The sequence below is a fragment of the Mus musculus genome, chromosome 17 (assembly GCF_000001635.26).
Source record: "Mus musculus strain C57BL/6J chromosome 17, GRCm38.p6 C57BL/6J".
Classification (NCBI taxonomy): Eukaryota; Metazoa; Chordata; class Mammalia; order Rodentia; family Muridae; genus Mus; species Mus musculus.
The window spans coordinates 17004021-17022696 of record NC_000083.6 but is presented as its reverse complement, the minus strand read 5'-3'; the positions used below and the strand labels follow the sequence as shown (position 1 = coordinate 17022696).

Below are 18676 nucleotides of genomic sequence, written 5' to 3'. Positions count from 1 at the left end.
GTTACAGAGACAAAGTTTGGAGCTAAGACGAAAGGATGGACCGTCTAGAGACTGTCATACCCGGGGATCCATCCCATGATCAGCCTCCAATCGCTGATACCATTGCATACACTAGCAAGATTTTGCTGAAAGGACCCAGATATAGCTGTGTCTTGTGAGGCTATGCCGGGGCCTAGCAAACACAGAAGTGGAGGCTCACAGTCAGCTACTTGATGGATAACAGGGCCCCCAATGGAGGAGCTAGAGAAAGTACCCAAGGAGCTAAAGGGATCTGCAACCCTATAGGTGGAACAACAATATGAACTAACCAGTACCCCTTGGAGATCGTGACTCTAGCTGCATATGTATCAAAAGATGGCCTAGTCCGCCATCAGTGGAAAGAGAGGCCCCTAGGTCTTGCAAACTTTATATGCCCCAGTACAGGGGAACACCAGGGCCATTAAGTGGAAGTAGATGGGTAGGGGAGTGAGGGGGGAGGGTATGCGGGACTTTTGGGATAGCACTAGAAATGTAAATCAAGAAAATACCTAATATAAAAAAATAATAAAAAAAGATAGATATAATGAAAAAATGTAATATAGGAGAATATAGCAAAATAGATACAAGCCCTTAAACAGGTAACACATAAATCCATTAAAGAAATGGAGAAAACCACAATCTGAAATATAATTTGGAAAGTAAGAAGTCAAAATATCATAATTAGAATTCATCGTATAATAATACACATTAGTGACCCTAAAAATTCCAGTACCAACTTTATTCATTTATTTATTTATTTTTGTACATGATGGGTTTAAAAATAACAACAAAAATTTAGGTGGCTGTTTATGGGTCTCGTTGGGGGTGAATGTGGTCAACTACATTGTGCAAAATGCTCAAAGGTGACTAATTATAAAAACCAACACACCAGGAAGTTAAAGTTGCTTAAAGGATGAATTAATTTCCATTTTCTTACCTTGAGTATTGTCTATGTTTTGTTTACTTTAATCAAACATTTCTCCCCTGCTCATGATTAGGGGTGTACTGTGATCTGATTAGCTGATACATGACAAATGTGTCCAAAGTTTCCTTTATTATTAATTGGGGATTACAAAAGAATCTCAGACTTCTTTTTTTTTTTTAGGTATTTTCCTCGTTTACATTTTCAATGCTATCCCAAAGGTCCCGCATACCCACCCCAACTCCCCTACCCACCCACTCCCCCTTTTTGGCCCTGGTGTTCCCCTGTACTGGGGCATATAAAGTTTGCAAGTCCAATGGGCCTCTCTTTGCAGTGATGGCCGACTAGGCCATCTTTTGATACCAAAGTACCAACTTTATATAGGTGACAAATACTCTCAGGAAAATGGCTTGATACAATGTTAACTAATAAATAAATGAATAAATAAATATATAAATAAATAAATATATCAGTAGTCCTCTCCTATGCCTCCTATATACAAAGGACAAGTAGAGAAAAATCAGAGAAACAAAACAGCTTCAAATAATGTAAAAAGGTTACAGTAACTTTAAAACAGAAATTGAAGTACATGCATGATAAAAAGTTCAACTATGCCAGCCAGTGGTGGCACACACCTTTAATCCCAGTGCTTGGCAGGTAGAGGCAGGTAGATTTCTGAGATCGAGGCCAGCCTGGGGTAGAGAGTGAGTTCCAGGACAGCCAGGACTGCACAGATGAACCCTGTCTTCAAAATAAATAAAAATAAAAAAATCTGTGCAATATATTGGCACCCAAATAGACAGTTGATTATGGAATAGAGATCTAGACACAGATATAATTCCTATGACATACACACACCTGGTGATTGCTAAGGAATCAAGAAACATACAAAAAAGCCAACAACAATAAACAAAGAAACAAACAAAACATACCAAAAACCCCATAGCTCCTTAAACAAGAGGTGCTTGTTAAACTATAACATGCTCTACATGCAGAAGAATGCAAACGAGTCTATATTCTTTATCCTGAACAAAATAGAAGTCCAAGTGGATTAAACACTTAAAACCAGACACACAGGCCCTGATAGAAGAGAAAGCGGGCAATGGCCTTGAGTGCACTGTCACAGGAGACACATTACTGTTCTTATGGGAAGAACACGAATAGTTCAGGCAATAAGATCAGTAATTAGTAAATTGGACATCATGCAACTGTGATGTTTCTGGAAGGCAAAATCCAGTCAATGGGACAAGAGACAGTCTACAAAATGGGAAAAGATTTTTGCCATATCCATATCTCATAGTGTTATATAAGAGAAAAATATGAGACATAACATACAAAAATATATACAGACCACAAAAATCGAGATAGTCTAAAAATAAAAACAAACAAAAGCAGATAAAAATCAGGGTTCATATATAAACAGAGACTTCTCAACAGAGGAATCTTCAATGGCTTAGAAACAAGTATTCAACATTATAGAAATGGAAAGGAAACCTTCTATGTCATTAAACATGTCAGAATAGTTAAGATCAATAACAGAAGTGAAGTGTTCACATTACAGAGAGTATACCTCTGCAGCTTGTGAGAGACTGCAAGCTAAAACAGACACTGTGTAAATCAATATCATGGTTGTCAGAAAAAGGGGAATCCATCTACCTCAATACCCAGATATACCACTCTCTTGGGCATTGTGGTGGTTTGCATATTCTTGGCTCAGATAGTGGCCTTATAAGGAGGTGTGGCATTGTTGGAGTAGGTGTGGCCTTGTTGGAGCAGGTGTGCCACTGTCTGGCTTGGGCTTTAAAATCCTCATGCTAGCTGCCTGGGAGACAATCTTCTCCTAGGAGCCTTCAGAGGAAGATGTAGGTACTCTCAGGTCCTCCTGCACCATGCCTGCGAGAACGCTGGTGCTCCTGCCTTGATGATGACGGAGAGAATCTCTGAATCTGTAAGCCAGCCTCAATTAAATGTTGTCCTTATAAGAGCTGCCTTGGCAGGCTGGAGAGATGGCTCAGCGGTTAAGATCACTGACTGCTCTTCTGAAGGTCCTAGGTTCAAATCCCAGCAACCGTGTGGTGGCTCACAACCATCAATAACAAGATCTGACTCCCTCTTCTGGAGTGTCTGAAGACAGCTACAGTGTACATACATATAATAAATAAATAAAAATCTAAAAAAGAGCTGCCTTGGTCATCGTGTCTCTTCACAGCAATAAACACCTAAGACAGGCATACATGCAAAAGTTTCTCCATCGACAATAGACTTGATCAACTCTGTTGATAGATTTATTTGTAGTATCCAGATACTAAAAACAAGATTATATGTCCCACAGCTGAAGAATGCATAAAAAAAAAAAAGGTACATTTACACCATGGACTATCACTCAGCTGCTACCTTCTACAGACCCTGATAGGTTAGAGGAAGAGGAGAGATAGAGAGGGAAGCATGCACCTTTCTGGAAAGGGGAAAAAGAACAGACTCCATGGTAAGATTGGGGTGAATGTGAAAAGAAGTGGGAGGGATCATTTAGATGGGAATGTAGGAAGAGAGCAGGAGATGCAAGAAGAAAGAGCTGGAATTAGGGGGAATTTCCAGGTTAGTATAGGAACCCAGTGTACTGAAAACCTTCAGGAAACAATGAGGGCGATCCTATTGACCACGACTAAAGGAGTTTCTGAACTGGCCATCTTTATAGCCAGCACTGTGACGAAAGGTTTGCATTTCCTTGAGGTTTTGGCCAAAGAGGTCTCTAACGATCTCATGCTGACTTTAGGGGGAAAATTACTCACTGAAAACTCACCTCAGGGACTCATTCTTGAAGACAACTTTGACACAGCCAAATCAAACTGAAAATCAAGTGTGTAAAGGCTTGGGTCTTTCACCCCTATGTTCTAGTCTCTATAGAGAGAGGGTACTTCCCGGGCCACAAAAAGAAAATCCTGGACATAATAAAAGCTACAAAACCCTCCACCTGCAATCACTCCAGCCTGAATATAGTGCTGAGCTAAGGGTGTGGAACTTTATTGAGTGCCCAACCAATATTTGGATTAACTTGAAGAGCTGGACATCAGAGGGAACCCATGGCTTACACTGTCTGGATTTGTAGGAATCCTCACGTGGACTTATTAGGAAAAAATGGGCCTGGCATGTGTGTTAGCTAGGCCTTATTCCTCTATGTCGTGGCTATTAGCATGGGCATTTGAATAATTTCACTCACTGGGATCAGGTGTATCTCTGCTTTTCTTGCTTGGTCTTGACCCTCTTTTCTTCCCATTTGCTTGCCAAGTCCAGGCTCAAAAGGAGAGCTTTCATCATGGCTTTTCTATCTTGTTTTGAGAGAACAGAAGAAGGGGAGGGGATCTATGGAGGAGTGTGGGAAGCAGGTGCAGCTGCAGGCCCCTTGAAACCCACTTGCCCTAGCATGCGCAGGAAGGCTGCATGCCTGGGCTGCCTGTCAGGCTGGACAGTTCCTTGTGATCCAGACCTGTCAGCCTATCTGTGAACAATCTAAGCAAGAGCCTGGAGCTTGTATGAATTCTGATTGGATGAGGTGGGGTGGAGCTAGAAGGAGGTGAGTTGGTGCGAGTAGTTAGTAGTGAGTTGTTGTTTAGCCTTTGCCCTAGGTAGAAGCCAGAAGTAGAATAGGAGTAGTTTAGCCCTTGCCCTAGGTAAAAGCCAGAATAGGAGTAGTTTAGCCCTTGTCCTAAGAAAAAGCTGCTGGGGAAGAGAGCTGTAAAAGAAAAAGCCTGAAGTAAAGTTGCTGCATGAACCCAAGCTGTGTCAGTGTTGTTCGTGTTGCCGCCCACCCAGGGACGCCAAAGACAGAGGAGGAGGATAGAAGAGGGTGAGGGTAAGTGAATGGAGTGGAGGGAGGAAAACAGTGGCCTTGGTACACTGTATGAGAGAAGAATCTAGTTCCAATTAAATGAGTCCAACATTTCCTAAGTGAAAATTCATGGAAGAAGGGAAACAACAATAAACAAAGAAAAGCATAAAATGGAGACAAGGGAAGCATTATTTTGACAGATACAGTTCTCATTCTGTTTGGGTACAAGATGAACATCATGCAGGAGTTCATGACAAGCACATTCCTAGGCCCTAACTTAATGTAGGAAATCAGAAGTTGTGCCCACCTCAAAGTGAGAAATACACACACACACACACTCACACACACACACACACACACACACACACACACACACAACACAAAACTCACTCATGTCATTTTCTTGTGTTATTTTTCAATAGTTGGAATAGTGGAATTACAGAGGTAACTGCTCTGTGAATTCTAAAAATATTCTTGCTTCCCTTTAAGAAAACCTAATGTTTGAATTAATATTCAAATAAAAAATACATCTTTATGGCCGGGCAGTGGTGGTGTACGCCTTCAATCCCACCACTTGGGAGGCAGAGGCAGGCAGATTTCTGACTTCCAGGTGAGCCTGGTCTACAGAGTGAGTTCCAGGACAGCTAGGGCTACACACACACACACACACACACACACAAAAAAAAAAAAAAAAAAAAAAAAACCTGTGTACCAAAAAACAAGAAAATAAAAACAAACAAAAAATAATCTTTAATGTTACAGAGTATTGATGATACATTCATTTAATAATACATTAAGTCTTTCTAGTCTGAGCCAGTCCCTGAGCAGACCTTGGCTGCTAGCTGTGCACCCAATCCCACAACACCTAGAGGAAGGTGCACTCCCAGGTGCTCTAACACACCCAGGATTGTAGGATAATAGAATCACAGGATGGCAGAACTTGGTCACACCAGGATTTCAGGATCCCAAAGGCATCTTGACTCCCAGGAGCTCTTACACACAGGATCTCAGGATCACAGACAAAGCTGGACTCTGAGTTCTGACACAACCACAATAAGAGGAGAGACAGGCTCCAGTCAGAGACAGTGAGCGCAAGTAGCAATAGAGATAATCAGATGGGGAGAGGCAAGAACAAGAACATAAGCCATAGAAACTAAGGCTATCTGGCATCATCTGCACCCAGCTCTCCCAGCAAAGCAAGTCCTCGATACCCCATCACACTGGAAAAGCAAGGTTTAGATTTAAAATCACTTCTCATGATAATAGAGGACATTTTTTATTGGATATTTTCTTTTTTTTTTTTATTTTCACTTGACATTTATTTTATTATTTTTTTTCCATTTTTTATTAGGTATTTAACTCATTTACATTTCCAATGCTATACCAAAAGTCCCCCATATCCACCCACCCCCACTCCCCTGCCCACCCACTCCCCCTTTTTGGCCCTGGTGTTCCCCTGTACTGGGGCATATAAAGTTTGCAAGTCCAATGGGCCTCTCTTTCCAGTGATGGCCGACTAGGCCATCTTTTGATATATATGCAGCTAGAGTCAAGAGCTCCGGGGTACTGGTTAGCTCATAATGTTGTTCCACCTATAGGGTTGCAGATCCCTTTAGCTCCTTGGCTACTTTCTCTAGCTCCTCCATTGGGAGCCCTATGATCCATCCATTAGCTGACTGTGAGCATCCACTTCTGTGTTTGCTGGGCCCCGGCATAGTCTCACAAGAGACAGCTACATCTGCGTCCTTTCAATAAAATCTTGCTAGTGTATGCAATGGTGTCAGCGTTTGGATGCTGATTATGGGGTGGATCCCTGGATATGGCAGTCTCTACATGGTCCATCCTTTCATCTCAGCTCCAAACTCCGTCTCTGTAACTCCTTCCATGGGTGTTTTGTTCCCAAATCTAAGGAGGGGCATAGTGTCCACACTTCAGTCTTCATTCTTCTTGAGTTTCATGTGTTTAGCAAATTATATCTTATATCTTGGGTATCCTAGGTTTGGGGCTAATATCCACTTATCAGTGAATACATATTGTGTGAGTTTCTTTGTGAATGTGTTACCTCACTCAGGATGATGCCCTCCAGGTCCATCCATTTGGCTAGGAATTTCATAAATTCATTCTTTTTAATAGCTGAGTAGTACTCCATTGTGTAGATGTACCACATTTTCTGTATCCATTCCTCTGTTGAGGGGCATCTAGGTTCTTTCCAGCTTCTGGCTATTATAAATAAGGCTGCTATGAACATAGTGGAGCATGTGTCCTTCTTACCTGTTGGGGCATCTTCTGGATATATGCCCAGGAGAGGTATTGCTGGATCCTCCGGTAGTACTATGTCCAGTTTTCTGAGGAACCGCCAGACTGATTTCCAGAGTGGTTGTACAAGCCTGCACTCCCATCAACAATGGAGGAGTGTTCCTCTTTCTCCACATCCTCGCCAGCATCTGCTGTCACCTGAATTTTTGATCTTAGCCATTCTGACTGGTGTGAGGTGGAATCTCAGGGTTGTTTTGATTTGCATTTCCCTGATGATTACGGATGTTGAACATTTTTTCAAGTGCTTCTCTGCCATTTGGTATTCCTCAGGTGAGAATTCTTTGTTCAGTTCTGAGCCCCATTTTTTAATGGGGTTATTTGATTTTCTGAAGTCCACCTTCTTGAGTTCTTTATATATGTTGGATATTAGTCCCCTATCTGATTTAGGATAGGTAAAGATCCTTTCCCAATCTGTTGGTGGTCTTTTTGTCTTATTGACGGTGTCTTTTGCCTTGCAGAAACTTTGGAGTTTCATTAGGTCCCATTTGTCAATTCTCGATCTTACAGCACAAGCCATTGCTGTTCTGTTCAGGAATTTTTCCCCTGTGCCCATATCTTCAAGGCTTTTCCCCACTTTCTCCTCTATAAGTTTCAGTGTCTCTGGTTTTATGTGAAGTTCCTTGATCCACTTAGATTTGACCTTAGTACAAGGAGATAAGTATGGATCGATTCGCATTCTTCTACACGATAACAACCAGTTGTGCCAGCACCAATTGTTGAAAATGCTGTCTTTCTTCCACTGGATGGTTTTAGCTCCCTTGTCGAAGATCAAGTGACCATAGGTGTGTGGGTTCATTTCTGGGTCTTCAATTCTATTCCATTGGTCTACTTGTCTGTCTCTATACCAGTACCATGCAGTTTTTATCACAATTGCTCTGTAGTAAAGCTTTAGGTCTGGCATGGTGATTCCGCCAGAAGTTCTTTTATCCTTGAGAAGACTTTTTGCTATCCTAGGTTTTTTGTTATTCCAGACAAATTTGCAAATTGCTCCTTCCAATTCGTTGAAGAATTGAGTTGGAATTTTGATGGGGATTGCATTGAATCTGTAGATTGCTTTTGGCAAGATAGCCATTTTTACAATGTTGATCCTGCCAATCCATGAGCATGGGAGATCTTTCCATCTTCTGAGATCTTCCTTAATTTCTTTCTTCAGAGATTTGAAGTTTTTATCATACAGATCTTTCACTTCCTTAGTTAGAGTCACGCCAAGATATTTTATATTATTTGTGACTATTGAGAAGGGTGTTGTTTCCCTAATTTCTTTCTCAGCCTGTTTATTCTTTGTATAGAGAAAGGCCATTGACTTGTTTGAGTTTATTTTATATCCAGCTACTTCACCGAAGCTGTTTATCAGGTTTAGGAGTTCTCTGGTAGAATTTTTAGGGTCACTTATATATACTATCATATCATCTGCAAAAAGTGATATTTTGACTTCCTCTTTTCCAATTTGTATCCCCTTGATCTCCTTTTGTTGTCGAATTGCTCTGGCTAATACTTCAAGTACTATGTTGAAAAGGTAGGGAGAAAGTGGGCAGCCTTGTCTAGTCCCTGATTTTAGTGGGATTGCTTCCAGCTTCTCTCCATTTACTTTGATGTTGGCTACTGGTTTGCTGTAGATTGCTTTTATCATGTTTAGCTATGGGCCTTGAATTCCTGATCTTTCCAAAACTTTTATCATGAATGGGTGTTGGATCTTGTCAAATGCTTTTTCTGCATCTAACGAGATGATCATGTGGTTTTTGTCTTTGAGTTTGTTTATATAATGGATTACATTGATGGATTTTCGTATATTAAACCATCCCTGCATCCCTGGAATAAAACCTACTTGGTCAGGATGGATGATTGCTTTAATGTGTTCTTGGATTCGGTTAGCGAGAATTTTATTGAGGATTTTTGCATCGATATTCATAAGAGAAATTGGTCTGAAGTTCTCTATCTTTGTTGGATCTTTCTGTGGTTTAGGTATCAGAGTAATAGTGGCTTCATAAAATGAGTTGGGTAGAGTACCTTCTACTTCTATTTTGTGAAATAGTTTGTGCAGAACTGGAATTAGATCTTCTTTGAAGGTCTGATAGAACTCTGCACTAAACCCATCTGGTCCTGGGCTTTTTTTGGTTGGGAGACTATTAATAACTGCTTCTATTTCTTTAGGTGATATGGGACTGTTTAGATGGTCAACTTGATCCTGATTCAACTTTGGTACCTGGTATCTGTCCAGAAATTTGTCCATTTCGTCCAGGTTTTCCAGTTTTGTTGAGTATAGCCTTTTGTAGAATGATCTGATGGTGTTTTGGATTTCTTCAGGATCTGTTGTTATGTCTCCCTTTTCATTTCTGATTTTGTTAATTAGGATTTTGTCCCTGTGCCCTTTAGTGAGTCTAGCTAAGGGTTTATCTATCTTGTTGATTTTCTCAAAGAACCAACTCCTCGTTTGGTTAATTCTTTGTATAGTTCTTCTTGTTTCCACTTGGTTGATTTCACCCCTGAGTTTGATTATTTCCTGCCGTCTACTCCTCTTGGGTGAATTTGCTTCCTTTTTTTCTAGGGCTTTTAGATGTGTTGTCAAGCTGCTAGTATGTGCTGTCTCCCGTTTCTTCTTGGAGGCACTCAGCGCTATGAGTTTCCCTCTTAGAAATGCTTTCATTGTGTCCCATAGGTTTGGGTACGTTGTGGCTTCATTTTCATTAAACTCTAAAAAGTCTTTAATTTCTTTCTTTATTCCTTCCTTGACCAAGGTATCATTGAGAAGAGTGTTATTCAGTTTCCACGTGAATGTTGGCTTTCCATTATTTATGTTGTTATTGAAGATCAGTCTTAGGCCATGGTGGTTTGATAGGATACATGGGACAATTTCAATATTTTTGTATCTATTGAGGCCTGTTTTGTGACCAATTATATGGTCAATTTTGGAGAAGGTCCCGTGAGGTGCTGAGAAGAAGGTATATCCTTTTGTTTTAGGATAAAATGTTCTGTAGATATCTGTCAGGTCCATTTGTTTCATAACTTCTGTTAGTTTCACTGTGTCCCTGTTTAGTTTCTGTTTCCACGATCTGTCCTTTGAAGAAAGTGGTGTGTTGAAGTCTCCCACTATTATTGTGTGAGGTGCAATGTATGCTTTGAGCTTTACTAAAGTGTCTCTAATGAATGTGGCTGCCCTTGCATTTGGTGCGTAGATATTCAGAATTGAGAGTTCCTCTTGGAGGATTTTACCTTTGATGAGTATGAAGTGTCCCTCCTTGTCTTTTTTGATAACTTTGGGTTGGAAGTCGATTTTATCCGATATTAAAATGGCTACTCCAGCTTGTTTCTTCAGTCCATTTGCTTGGAAAATTGTTTTCCAGCCTTTCACTCTGAGGTAGTGTCTGCCTTTTTCCCTGAGATGGGTTTCCTGTAAGCAGCAGAATGTTGGGTCCTGTTTGTGTAGCCAGTCTGTTAGTCTATGTCTTTTTATTGGGGAATTGAGTCCATTGATATTAAGAGATATTAAGGAAAAGTAATTGTTGCTCCCTTTTATTTTTGTTGTTAGAGTTGGCATTCTGTTCTTGTGGCTGTCTTCTTTTTGGTTTGTTGAATGATTACTTTCTTGGTTGTTCTAGGGCGTGATTTCCGTCCTTGTATTGCTTCTTTTCTGTTATTATCCTTTGAAGGGCTGGATTCGTGGAAAGATATTGTGTGAACTTGGTTTTGTCGTGGAATACTTTGGTTTCTCCATCTATGGTAATTGAGAGTTTGGCCGGGTATAGTAGCCTGGGCTGGCATTTGTGTTCTCTTAGTGTCTGTATAACATCTGTCCAGGCTCTTCTGGCTTTCATAGTCTCTGGTGAAAAGTCTGGTGTAATTCTGATAGGCCTTCCTTTATATGTTACTTGACCTTTCTCCCTTACTGCTTTTAATATTCTATCTTTATTTAGTGCATTTGTTGTTCTGATTATTATGTGTCGGGAGGAATTTCTTTTCTGGTCCAGTCTATTTGGAGTTCTGTATGCTTCTTGTATGATCATGGGCATCTCTTTTTTTATGTTTGGGAAGTTTTCTTCTATTATTTTGTTGAAGATATTAGCTGGCCCTTTAAGTTGAAAATCTTCATTCTCATCAATTCCTATTATCCGTAGGTTTGGTCTTCTCATTGTGTCCTGGATTACCTGGATGTTTTGAGTTAGGATCCTTTTGCATTTTGTATTTTCTTTGACTGTTGTGTCGATGTTCTCTATGGAATCTTCTGCACCTGAGATTCTCTCTTCCATTTCTTGTATTCTGTTGCTGATGCTCGCATCTATGGTTCCAGATCTCTTTCCTAGGGTTTCTATCTCCAGCGTTGCCTCGCTTTGGGTTTTCTTTATTGTGTCTACTTCCCCTTTTAGTTCTAGTATGGTTTTGTTCATTTCCATCACCTGTTTGGCTGTGTTTTCCTGCTTTTCTTTAAGAGCCTGTAACTCTTTAGCAGTGCTCTCCTGTAATTCTTTAAGTGACTTATGAAAGTCCTTCTTGATGTCCTCTATCATCATCATGAGAAATGTTTTTAAATCTGGGTCTAGATTTTCGGTTGTGTTGGGGTGCCCAGGACTAGGTGGGGTGGGAGTGCTGCGTTCTGATGATGGTGAGTGGTCTTGATTTCTGTTAGTAGAATTCTTACGTTTGCCTTTCGCCATCTGGTAATCTCTGAAGCTAGCTGTTTTAGTTGTCACTGTTAAGAGCTTGTTCTTCAGGTGACCCTGTTAGCCTCTATGAGAAGACCTGGAGGGTAGCACTCTCCTTAGTTTCAGTGGGCAGAGTATTCTCTGCAGGCAAGCTCTCTTCTTGCAAGGCAGGTACCCAGATATTTGGTGTTCGAACCAGACTCCTGGCAGAAGTTGTGTTCCACTCACTAGAGGTCTTAGGATCACGTGTGGAATCCTGTGTGGGCCCTTGCGGGTGTCAGGCGACTCAGCTGGCAGGGTAGCCCGGGGCTCGAGTGGAGTGGAAGGGGTTTGTGCCCCAGATCAAGCCCGGGTAGCCTGCTTCCCTATGTACCGCAGTCTCAAGTTCCGCGCGATTGGATTGGGGCAGGCACTGTGGTCCACTCACCAGAGGTCTTAGGGTCCCGTGGGGAGTCCCGTGTGGGCCCTTGCGGGTGTTGGGCAAGACTCTGCTGGCAAGGTAGCCCGGGGCTCGAGTCTCGAGTTGAGCGGAAGGGACTTGTGCCCCAGATCAGGCCCGGGTAGCCTGCTTCCCTATGTACCGCAGTCTCAAGTTCCACGCGATTGGATTGGGGCAGGCGCTGTGTTCCACTCACCAGAGGTCTTAGGGTCCCGTGGGGAGTCCCGTGTGGGCCCTTGTGGGTGTTGGGCAAGACTCTGCTGGCAAGGTAGCCCGGGGCTCGAGTCTCGAGTCGAGCGGAAGGGCTTGGATATTTTCTTAATTTACATCTCAAATGTTACTCCTTTCCTGGTTTTTCCCCCTCCTAAAAGCCCCTTATCCCCTACCCCATCCCCTGCTTCGCCCTTCACCATCAATTACCATAGATGGAGAAACCAAGATATTCCGTGACAAAAACAAATGTACACCATATCTTGCCACAAAGCCAGCCTTACAAAGGATAACAGATGGAAAATATAAATCAAGGAGGGAAACTACACCCTAGAAAAAGCAACAAAGTAATCTTTCGACAAACCGAATAGAAAATAGCCACAGAAACATAAAATAATATCAAAAATAACAGGGAGCAGCAATCACTACTCCTTAATATATCTTAACATCAATGGACTCAATTCCCTAATAAAAAGATATAGGATAACAGACTGGATGCATAAACAGGACCCAACATTTTGGTGCAAACACGAAACTCACCTTAGTGTCAAAGAAAGCTACTTACCTCAGAAAAAAAGTGCTGGAAAATAATTTTCCAAGCAAATGGTCCCAAGAAACAAGCTGGGGTAGCCATTCTAATATCGAATAAAAGCAATTTTCAATCAAAAGTTATCTAAAAAGGATAAGGAAGGACACTTCATACTGCTGAAAGGGAAAATCTACCAAGAGGAACTCTCTAGTCTGAATATCTTCGCTCCAAATGCAAGGGCAACCACATTCATAAAAGAAACGCTACTAAGCCTCTACACACACAACTAAGCCTCTACACATAGGTTGCACGTCAACAATAATAGTGGGAGAAGTCAAAACTGCACTCTTATCAGAGAACTGATCATGAAAACACAAAATAAACAGAGACACACTGAAACTAAGAGAAGTTATGGACCAAATGGATTTAATAGATAGCTATAGAAGATTTCATCCTAAAACAAAAATACCTTCTTCTCAGTACCTCATGGTATCATCACCAAAATTGACCATAGAATCAGTCACAAAACAGGCCTCAACAGATACAAGAAGACTGAAATAATTCCATGCATCCTGTCAGATCACCAAGGACTAAGGGTGGTAACCTTAAAGAGTGGTAACCCTTTGTAGAATTTAATGAAAATGAAGGCACAACATACCAAAACTTACATGACACAGTGAAAGCAATGCTAAGAGGAAAACTCAGCTCCGAGTACCTCCAAAAAGAAACTGGAGAGAGCATACACTAGCATCTTAATAGTACACCTGAAAGCTCTAGAACAAAAAGAAGAAAATAAACCCAAGAGAAGTAGACAGCAGGAAATAATCAAACTCGGGGCTGAAATAAACCGAACAGAAAGAAAAGGAACTATGCAAATAATCAACAAAACTGGGTCAAAGAAGCTGGTGCTTTGAGAAAATGAACAAGATAGGTAAACCCTTAGCCACACCAAGTAGAGGGCACAGAGACAGTGTCCAAATTAACAAAATCAGAAATGAAAAGGGAGACATAACAACAGAAACTAAAGAAATTAAAAAAATCATCAGATCCTACTACCAAAGCCATATCTTACACAAAACTGGAAAATCCGGATGTAATGGACAAGTTTTTAGACAAATAATAAAAACCAAAGTTAAATCAGGATCAGATAAATCATGAAACCGTACCTTAAGCCCCTAAAGAAATACATGCAGTCATGAAAAGTCTCCTAAACAAACAAACAAACAAGCAAACCACCCAGGACAGATGGTTTTAGTGCAGAATTCTATCAGACCTTCAACAAAGACGCACTACCAATACTATTCAATCTAGTTCACAAAGTAGAAACAGAAGGAACACAACCAATTCCTTCTATGAAGCCACAGTTACACTGAGTATTCTCACTTGGAGATGGAGCGGTTTCTGTCTCTTCAGGAACTTTTCACAATTTTCATTCAGAAAACTTCATAAGAGATTTTTTTCCACTTGTACCATGTTTAGTGGTGTTTCAACCAGATTTTAAAAACTGGAAAAAAAAAAAAAGATACTACTGATCTCTCCTCCAAATAGAGCAGCTCAATATTTTACAGCTCTCTTTGTGAATTCAGATGAGCAAAAGGGTTTGTATGTCTCTGCAGCCACTCATACTTCTTTGTAATTTCAGGACAACAACTGAAGCCCACATGCAAAACAATGGTAAAGAACAATTTAATGTCTGCTTTGTGCCAAGCACCATGCACACCTGAAAAACCCCTGAAACTCAAAACTCCTTATATGGCCTGGAATTTAATTTCCATGAAACACAACCATGTGGCTGGTAATTCAATTAAATTCAAAAAATTAAAATCAAATCAAATTAAATATTCAAAAGAAATGAAATTAAAAATGTTGCAACAATTGAAGGTAGATGTGGCCATAAATGTGAAAACAAGGAGTGGTTAACGGGAGGTGAAAGGAAAAGGAAATAAAAAGGAAAGAAATATGGTTGTTCCTAGACATGGTGGAACAGAAAGTTTATTGCTGATACATGGGAGAGTGGAGTTAGAGACAGGCACATCTTAGAGAGTGACCAGAGTCAAGTGGAACCAAAGCCATGTGAAGAGAGGAAGGAGAGGAGAGGAAAACCAGACAAAGTGATGAGGTGGGTAAATGATAGATGAAAAAGATATTCTAACAAATTTGGGTGGATTACATAAGGAAGGGGAGCAGGGAGATGTATACCCCAATCCCTAAGATCCAGGGTGTGCTTTGTTAGGCATACACTGTAAAGGGTAACTGGGGGATTTGGGGAGAAAATGAGATTCTGGCCTGCTTTGATTTGTTAAATAGGCACCTAAGCCATTTGTGCTGGGCCATAAGACTTAACAATAGTGAGAAAGGATAAACCTAAAGGATTTAATTATAATATCAAAATTTATTTTTAAAAGTTGAAATAGGCTTTATTATTGAAAAGTTATCCAAGTATTAGACAAGCCAGGTATTACTCATACTTTTCTCTCCCAATGCACACTGTAAAATTGGAATAGTAAAATTCCTACTAGGTGCAGAAACAGAAATTTGTCAAGCACTTAAGTGTTGGTTGAATTCATGCACATACAGATATTTAGTTTCTAAAAATTAATTCATTTCCTTCTCTAGATTCTTGATTGTCTCGTTCTGTGAACCACCTAAATTTTCAAGTTTGGACTTTTGTTGATCATCTAACATTGATAACATCAGTATTCACTGATAATAGAAGGTATTTTCAAAGAAAGCTCCCTCCATCATTCTTCCCACTCCCTTTGGTTTCAAAGTTGGTCAGTGAAATCAATTGTTACCAATGTCCCTCTTGATCTATAATTTCCCCTAGAAAGTCCTGGAGGTAGGAGAACATTCATTCATTCCTTCCTTCCTTCATTCATTCATTCATATCTCTCTGTCTTTTTCCCTCATTGACCAGTCAGGGCTTATCCTGGAAGAATTTATATGCTTCTCTTCAGGCATTGGACAGCAGAAGCAGGATTAGGTGTTCAATCAAATTACATAGCAAAAGGCAAGCCTGGGCTATAGAAGAAATTCCTCTAAAGAGAAACAAATAATCATAGCAGTTGAGAAAACGGATAAAATACTTAAATTCTCCAGAAACACTAAAGAGAAAAAAAAAATCTAGATGTTCAGAGAAATTCTAAGAAAATGAAACTTAAAAAGTGTTATCAAGAATTGACTTCTTTAAAAGATAGATATTATTGAAAGTATGAATAGGTACAGTGTCTTTCAACAAGAGCAGGCCATTACCTCATAGGCAAATACAGCAAACCAGTAGCCAACATCAAATTAAATGGAGAGAAACTTAAAGCAATCCCACTAAAATCAGGGAGTAGACAAGGTGGCACACTTTCTCCATAACTATTGAAGTCCTAGCCAGAGCAATTCCACAACAAAAGAAGATCAAGAGGATACAAATTGGAAAAGAAAAAGTCAAAATATCATTATTTGCAGAGGATATGATAGTATCTATAAGTGACCCTAAAAATTCTACCAGAGAACTCCTAAACCTGATAAACAACTTCAGTGCAGTAGCTGGATATAAAATGAACTCAAATAAATCAGAGGCCTTTCTCTACAGAAATGATAAACAGGAGGAGAAAGAAATAGGGAAACAACACCCTTCACAATAGTCACAAATAATATAAAATACCTTGGTGTGACTCTAACTAAGGAAGTGAAAGATCTGTATAAGAACTTCAAGTCTCTGAAGAAAGAAATCAAAGAAGATCTCAGGAGATGGAAAGGTCTCCCATGCTCATGGATTGGAAGGATTAGTACAGTAAAAGTGACTATCTTGCTGAAAGCAATCTACAGATTTACTGCAATCCCCATCAAAATTGGAACTCAATTCTTCACAGAATTAGAAAGGGCAATTTGCAAATAAATCTAGAATAACAAAAATCCTAGGATATCAAAAACTATCTCAACAATAAAAGAACCTTTGTTGGAATCACCATTCTGAAACTCAAGCTGTAGTACAGAGAGAGCAATTGTGATAAAAACAAAACAAAAACAAACAAACAAACAACCCCCTGCATGTTACTGGTACAGTGACAGTCAGATCAATGGAACCGAATTTAAGACCCAGAAATAAACTCACACATGCATGCTCACTTGATCTTTGACAAAGGAGCTCAAACCATCCACTGGAAAGAGGACAGCATCTTCAACAAATGGTGCTGGCTCAATTGGCGGTTAGCATGTAGAAGAATGAGAATTGATCCATTCTTATTGCCTTATACAAAGCTCAACGCTAAATGCCTAGAGAACAACTTGTAGAATACACGAAAGAAACTTAGCCTGTCTGACTTTGGCATCCTGCCAAAGGGTGTTTCTATACACAGGATCCTGCTCGAAAGGTTTTGTGAATATTCAGCCCAAATAGCGAAGTTATGCAGGTGCCACCATTGGGTTCAGAAGCGGCTAAAACCACGAGGCAACTCACAGGTGCCTGCATGTAGCTGCTGGTTCCGACCCAGCCTTCCGTAGGACCCAGCACACCCGATCCCGCTCCTCACCTCTGTGGGAAGTGACAATATCCTCATCATGTCGCACTTTCAGAACTTGCCTGAGCTTCCTTCACTGTACCCAGCAGCACACAGGACAAATCACTTAAGCCTGCTTAATTACAGGGAACCAGCGAAATGGATTCCGGAAGAAACACCCACCTCTTATGACTGGCAGATCCCACAGAGAACCAGGAAAATGCGTTCCGGTAGAACCACCCCCCGCTTTTGACTGGCAGATCTCACGGGGAACCAGCAAAATGCATCCGGAAAAACCACCCTCCTCTTACGACTGGCAGATCCTCCTCAATGCCGTGATTGGCCAGTAAATCCTGAGTGACAGGAGCAACTCTCTCAGGGTGAGAGTGTGCGAAAGCAACTCGGAATAGTGGTTCAGTGGTTCAGTGCACAGACTTCCAATGTAGACGCAAACCTATTCCAGATCAACAGAAATTTGTATTTTGGTAGCAATTGTCACAGGATTCCGATAACCTACACCGCAGCCTTTGCCGCCCCATCTCTCCAGCTCACCTCTGATTGGCTGCCTGCTCCTCCCCTTTGTGGGCTGTGACCTTGTTCTCAAGAGCCAGGACTCAAATTCTTGCCTGTGTGTCCACTGCCCTCAGAAGGTGCTTCCTCTTATTGCTAGTGGAATGAAGCATATTACTAAAGTTGCAGTGGAGTGAAAAATCTGTCTCACAAGTGGAAGGGTGCCCAGTTTAACTGCTAATTAAAGAATGACTTTAAGAACCAACGATTTGTATTGTGGCTTCTTACTGGGTTCAGGTAAATTGCACAAACTTTCCAGCTGGAGCTCTATTGTTATTCTATAATCTACTATTCTATTGTCTATTCCTCAGTAGGAAAGTGCCAATAAAATAAAATAAAATCTTAAAATAAACTAAAAACACAGGTGTACTAGAAAAATGCTCTAGGGTCTGTCTATGTATGTGGAAAGTGGATTTATTAGTATGGCTCACAAGCTGATAGCCAACTCTTCCAACTATAACTCTATACCAATGGGAAGTTGAGCAATCCAGTGGTTGTTCAGTCCATGTGGCTGAATGTCTCAGCTGGTTTTCAGTATATATCATAATATGTATAGGAATAAAACGTAACAATTGTAAAGAACCTAGAAAATATTTAACGAATACATGTAATCATAAAAGTTGCCACAAAATCCATACTGAAGGTAAACCTTAAACATTTGAAGAATGTGGGAGAGTCAACACTATAGTATCCCTGACTGAAGACATAAGAAGATGTAT

At 40.5% G+C, this 18676-nt stretch overlaps 1 protein-coding gene across 2 annotated transcripts in view; it reads right to left on the bottom strand.

The window, feature by feature from the left end:
* The window catches only part of Gm51425 (predicted gene, 51425), a 36440-nt gene extending 18859 nt beyond the window's left edge, over positions 1-17581 (bottom strand). The window contains exons 1-2 of one of the 2 annotated variants that reach the window (NM_001374000.1): positions 17421-17581; positions 17003-17081 (exon numbers count right to left, since the gene is read on the bottom strand). Coding sequence is in view for 1 of the 2 variants with exons in the window: in NM_001374002.1 (NP_001360931.1) it covers positions 17421-17450 (30 nt within the window). In the remaining variant the exon portion in view is untranslated. The remainder of the gene's footprint in view (positions 1-17002; positions 17082-17420) is intronic. The other variant, NM_001374002.1, reaches the window with a different exon arrangement.
* Positions 17582-18676: the final 1095 nt, after the last annotated feature.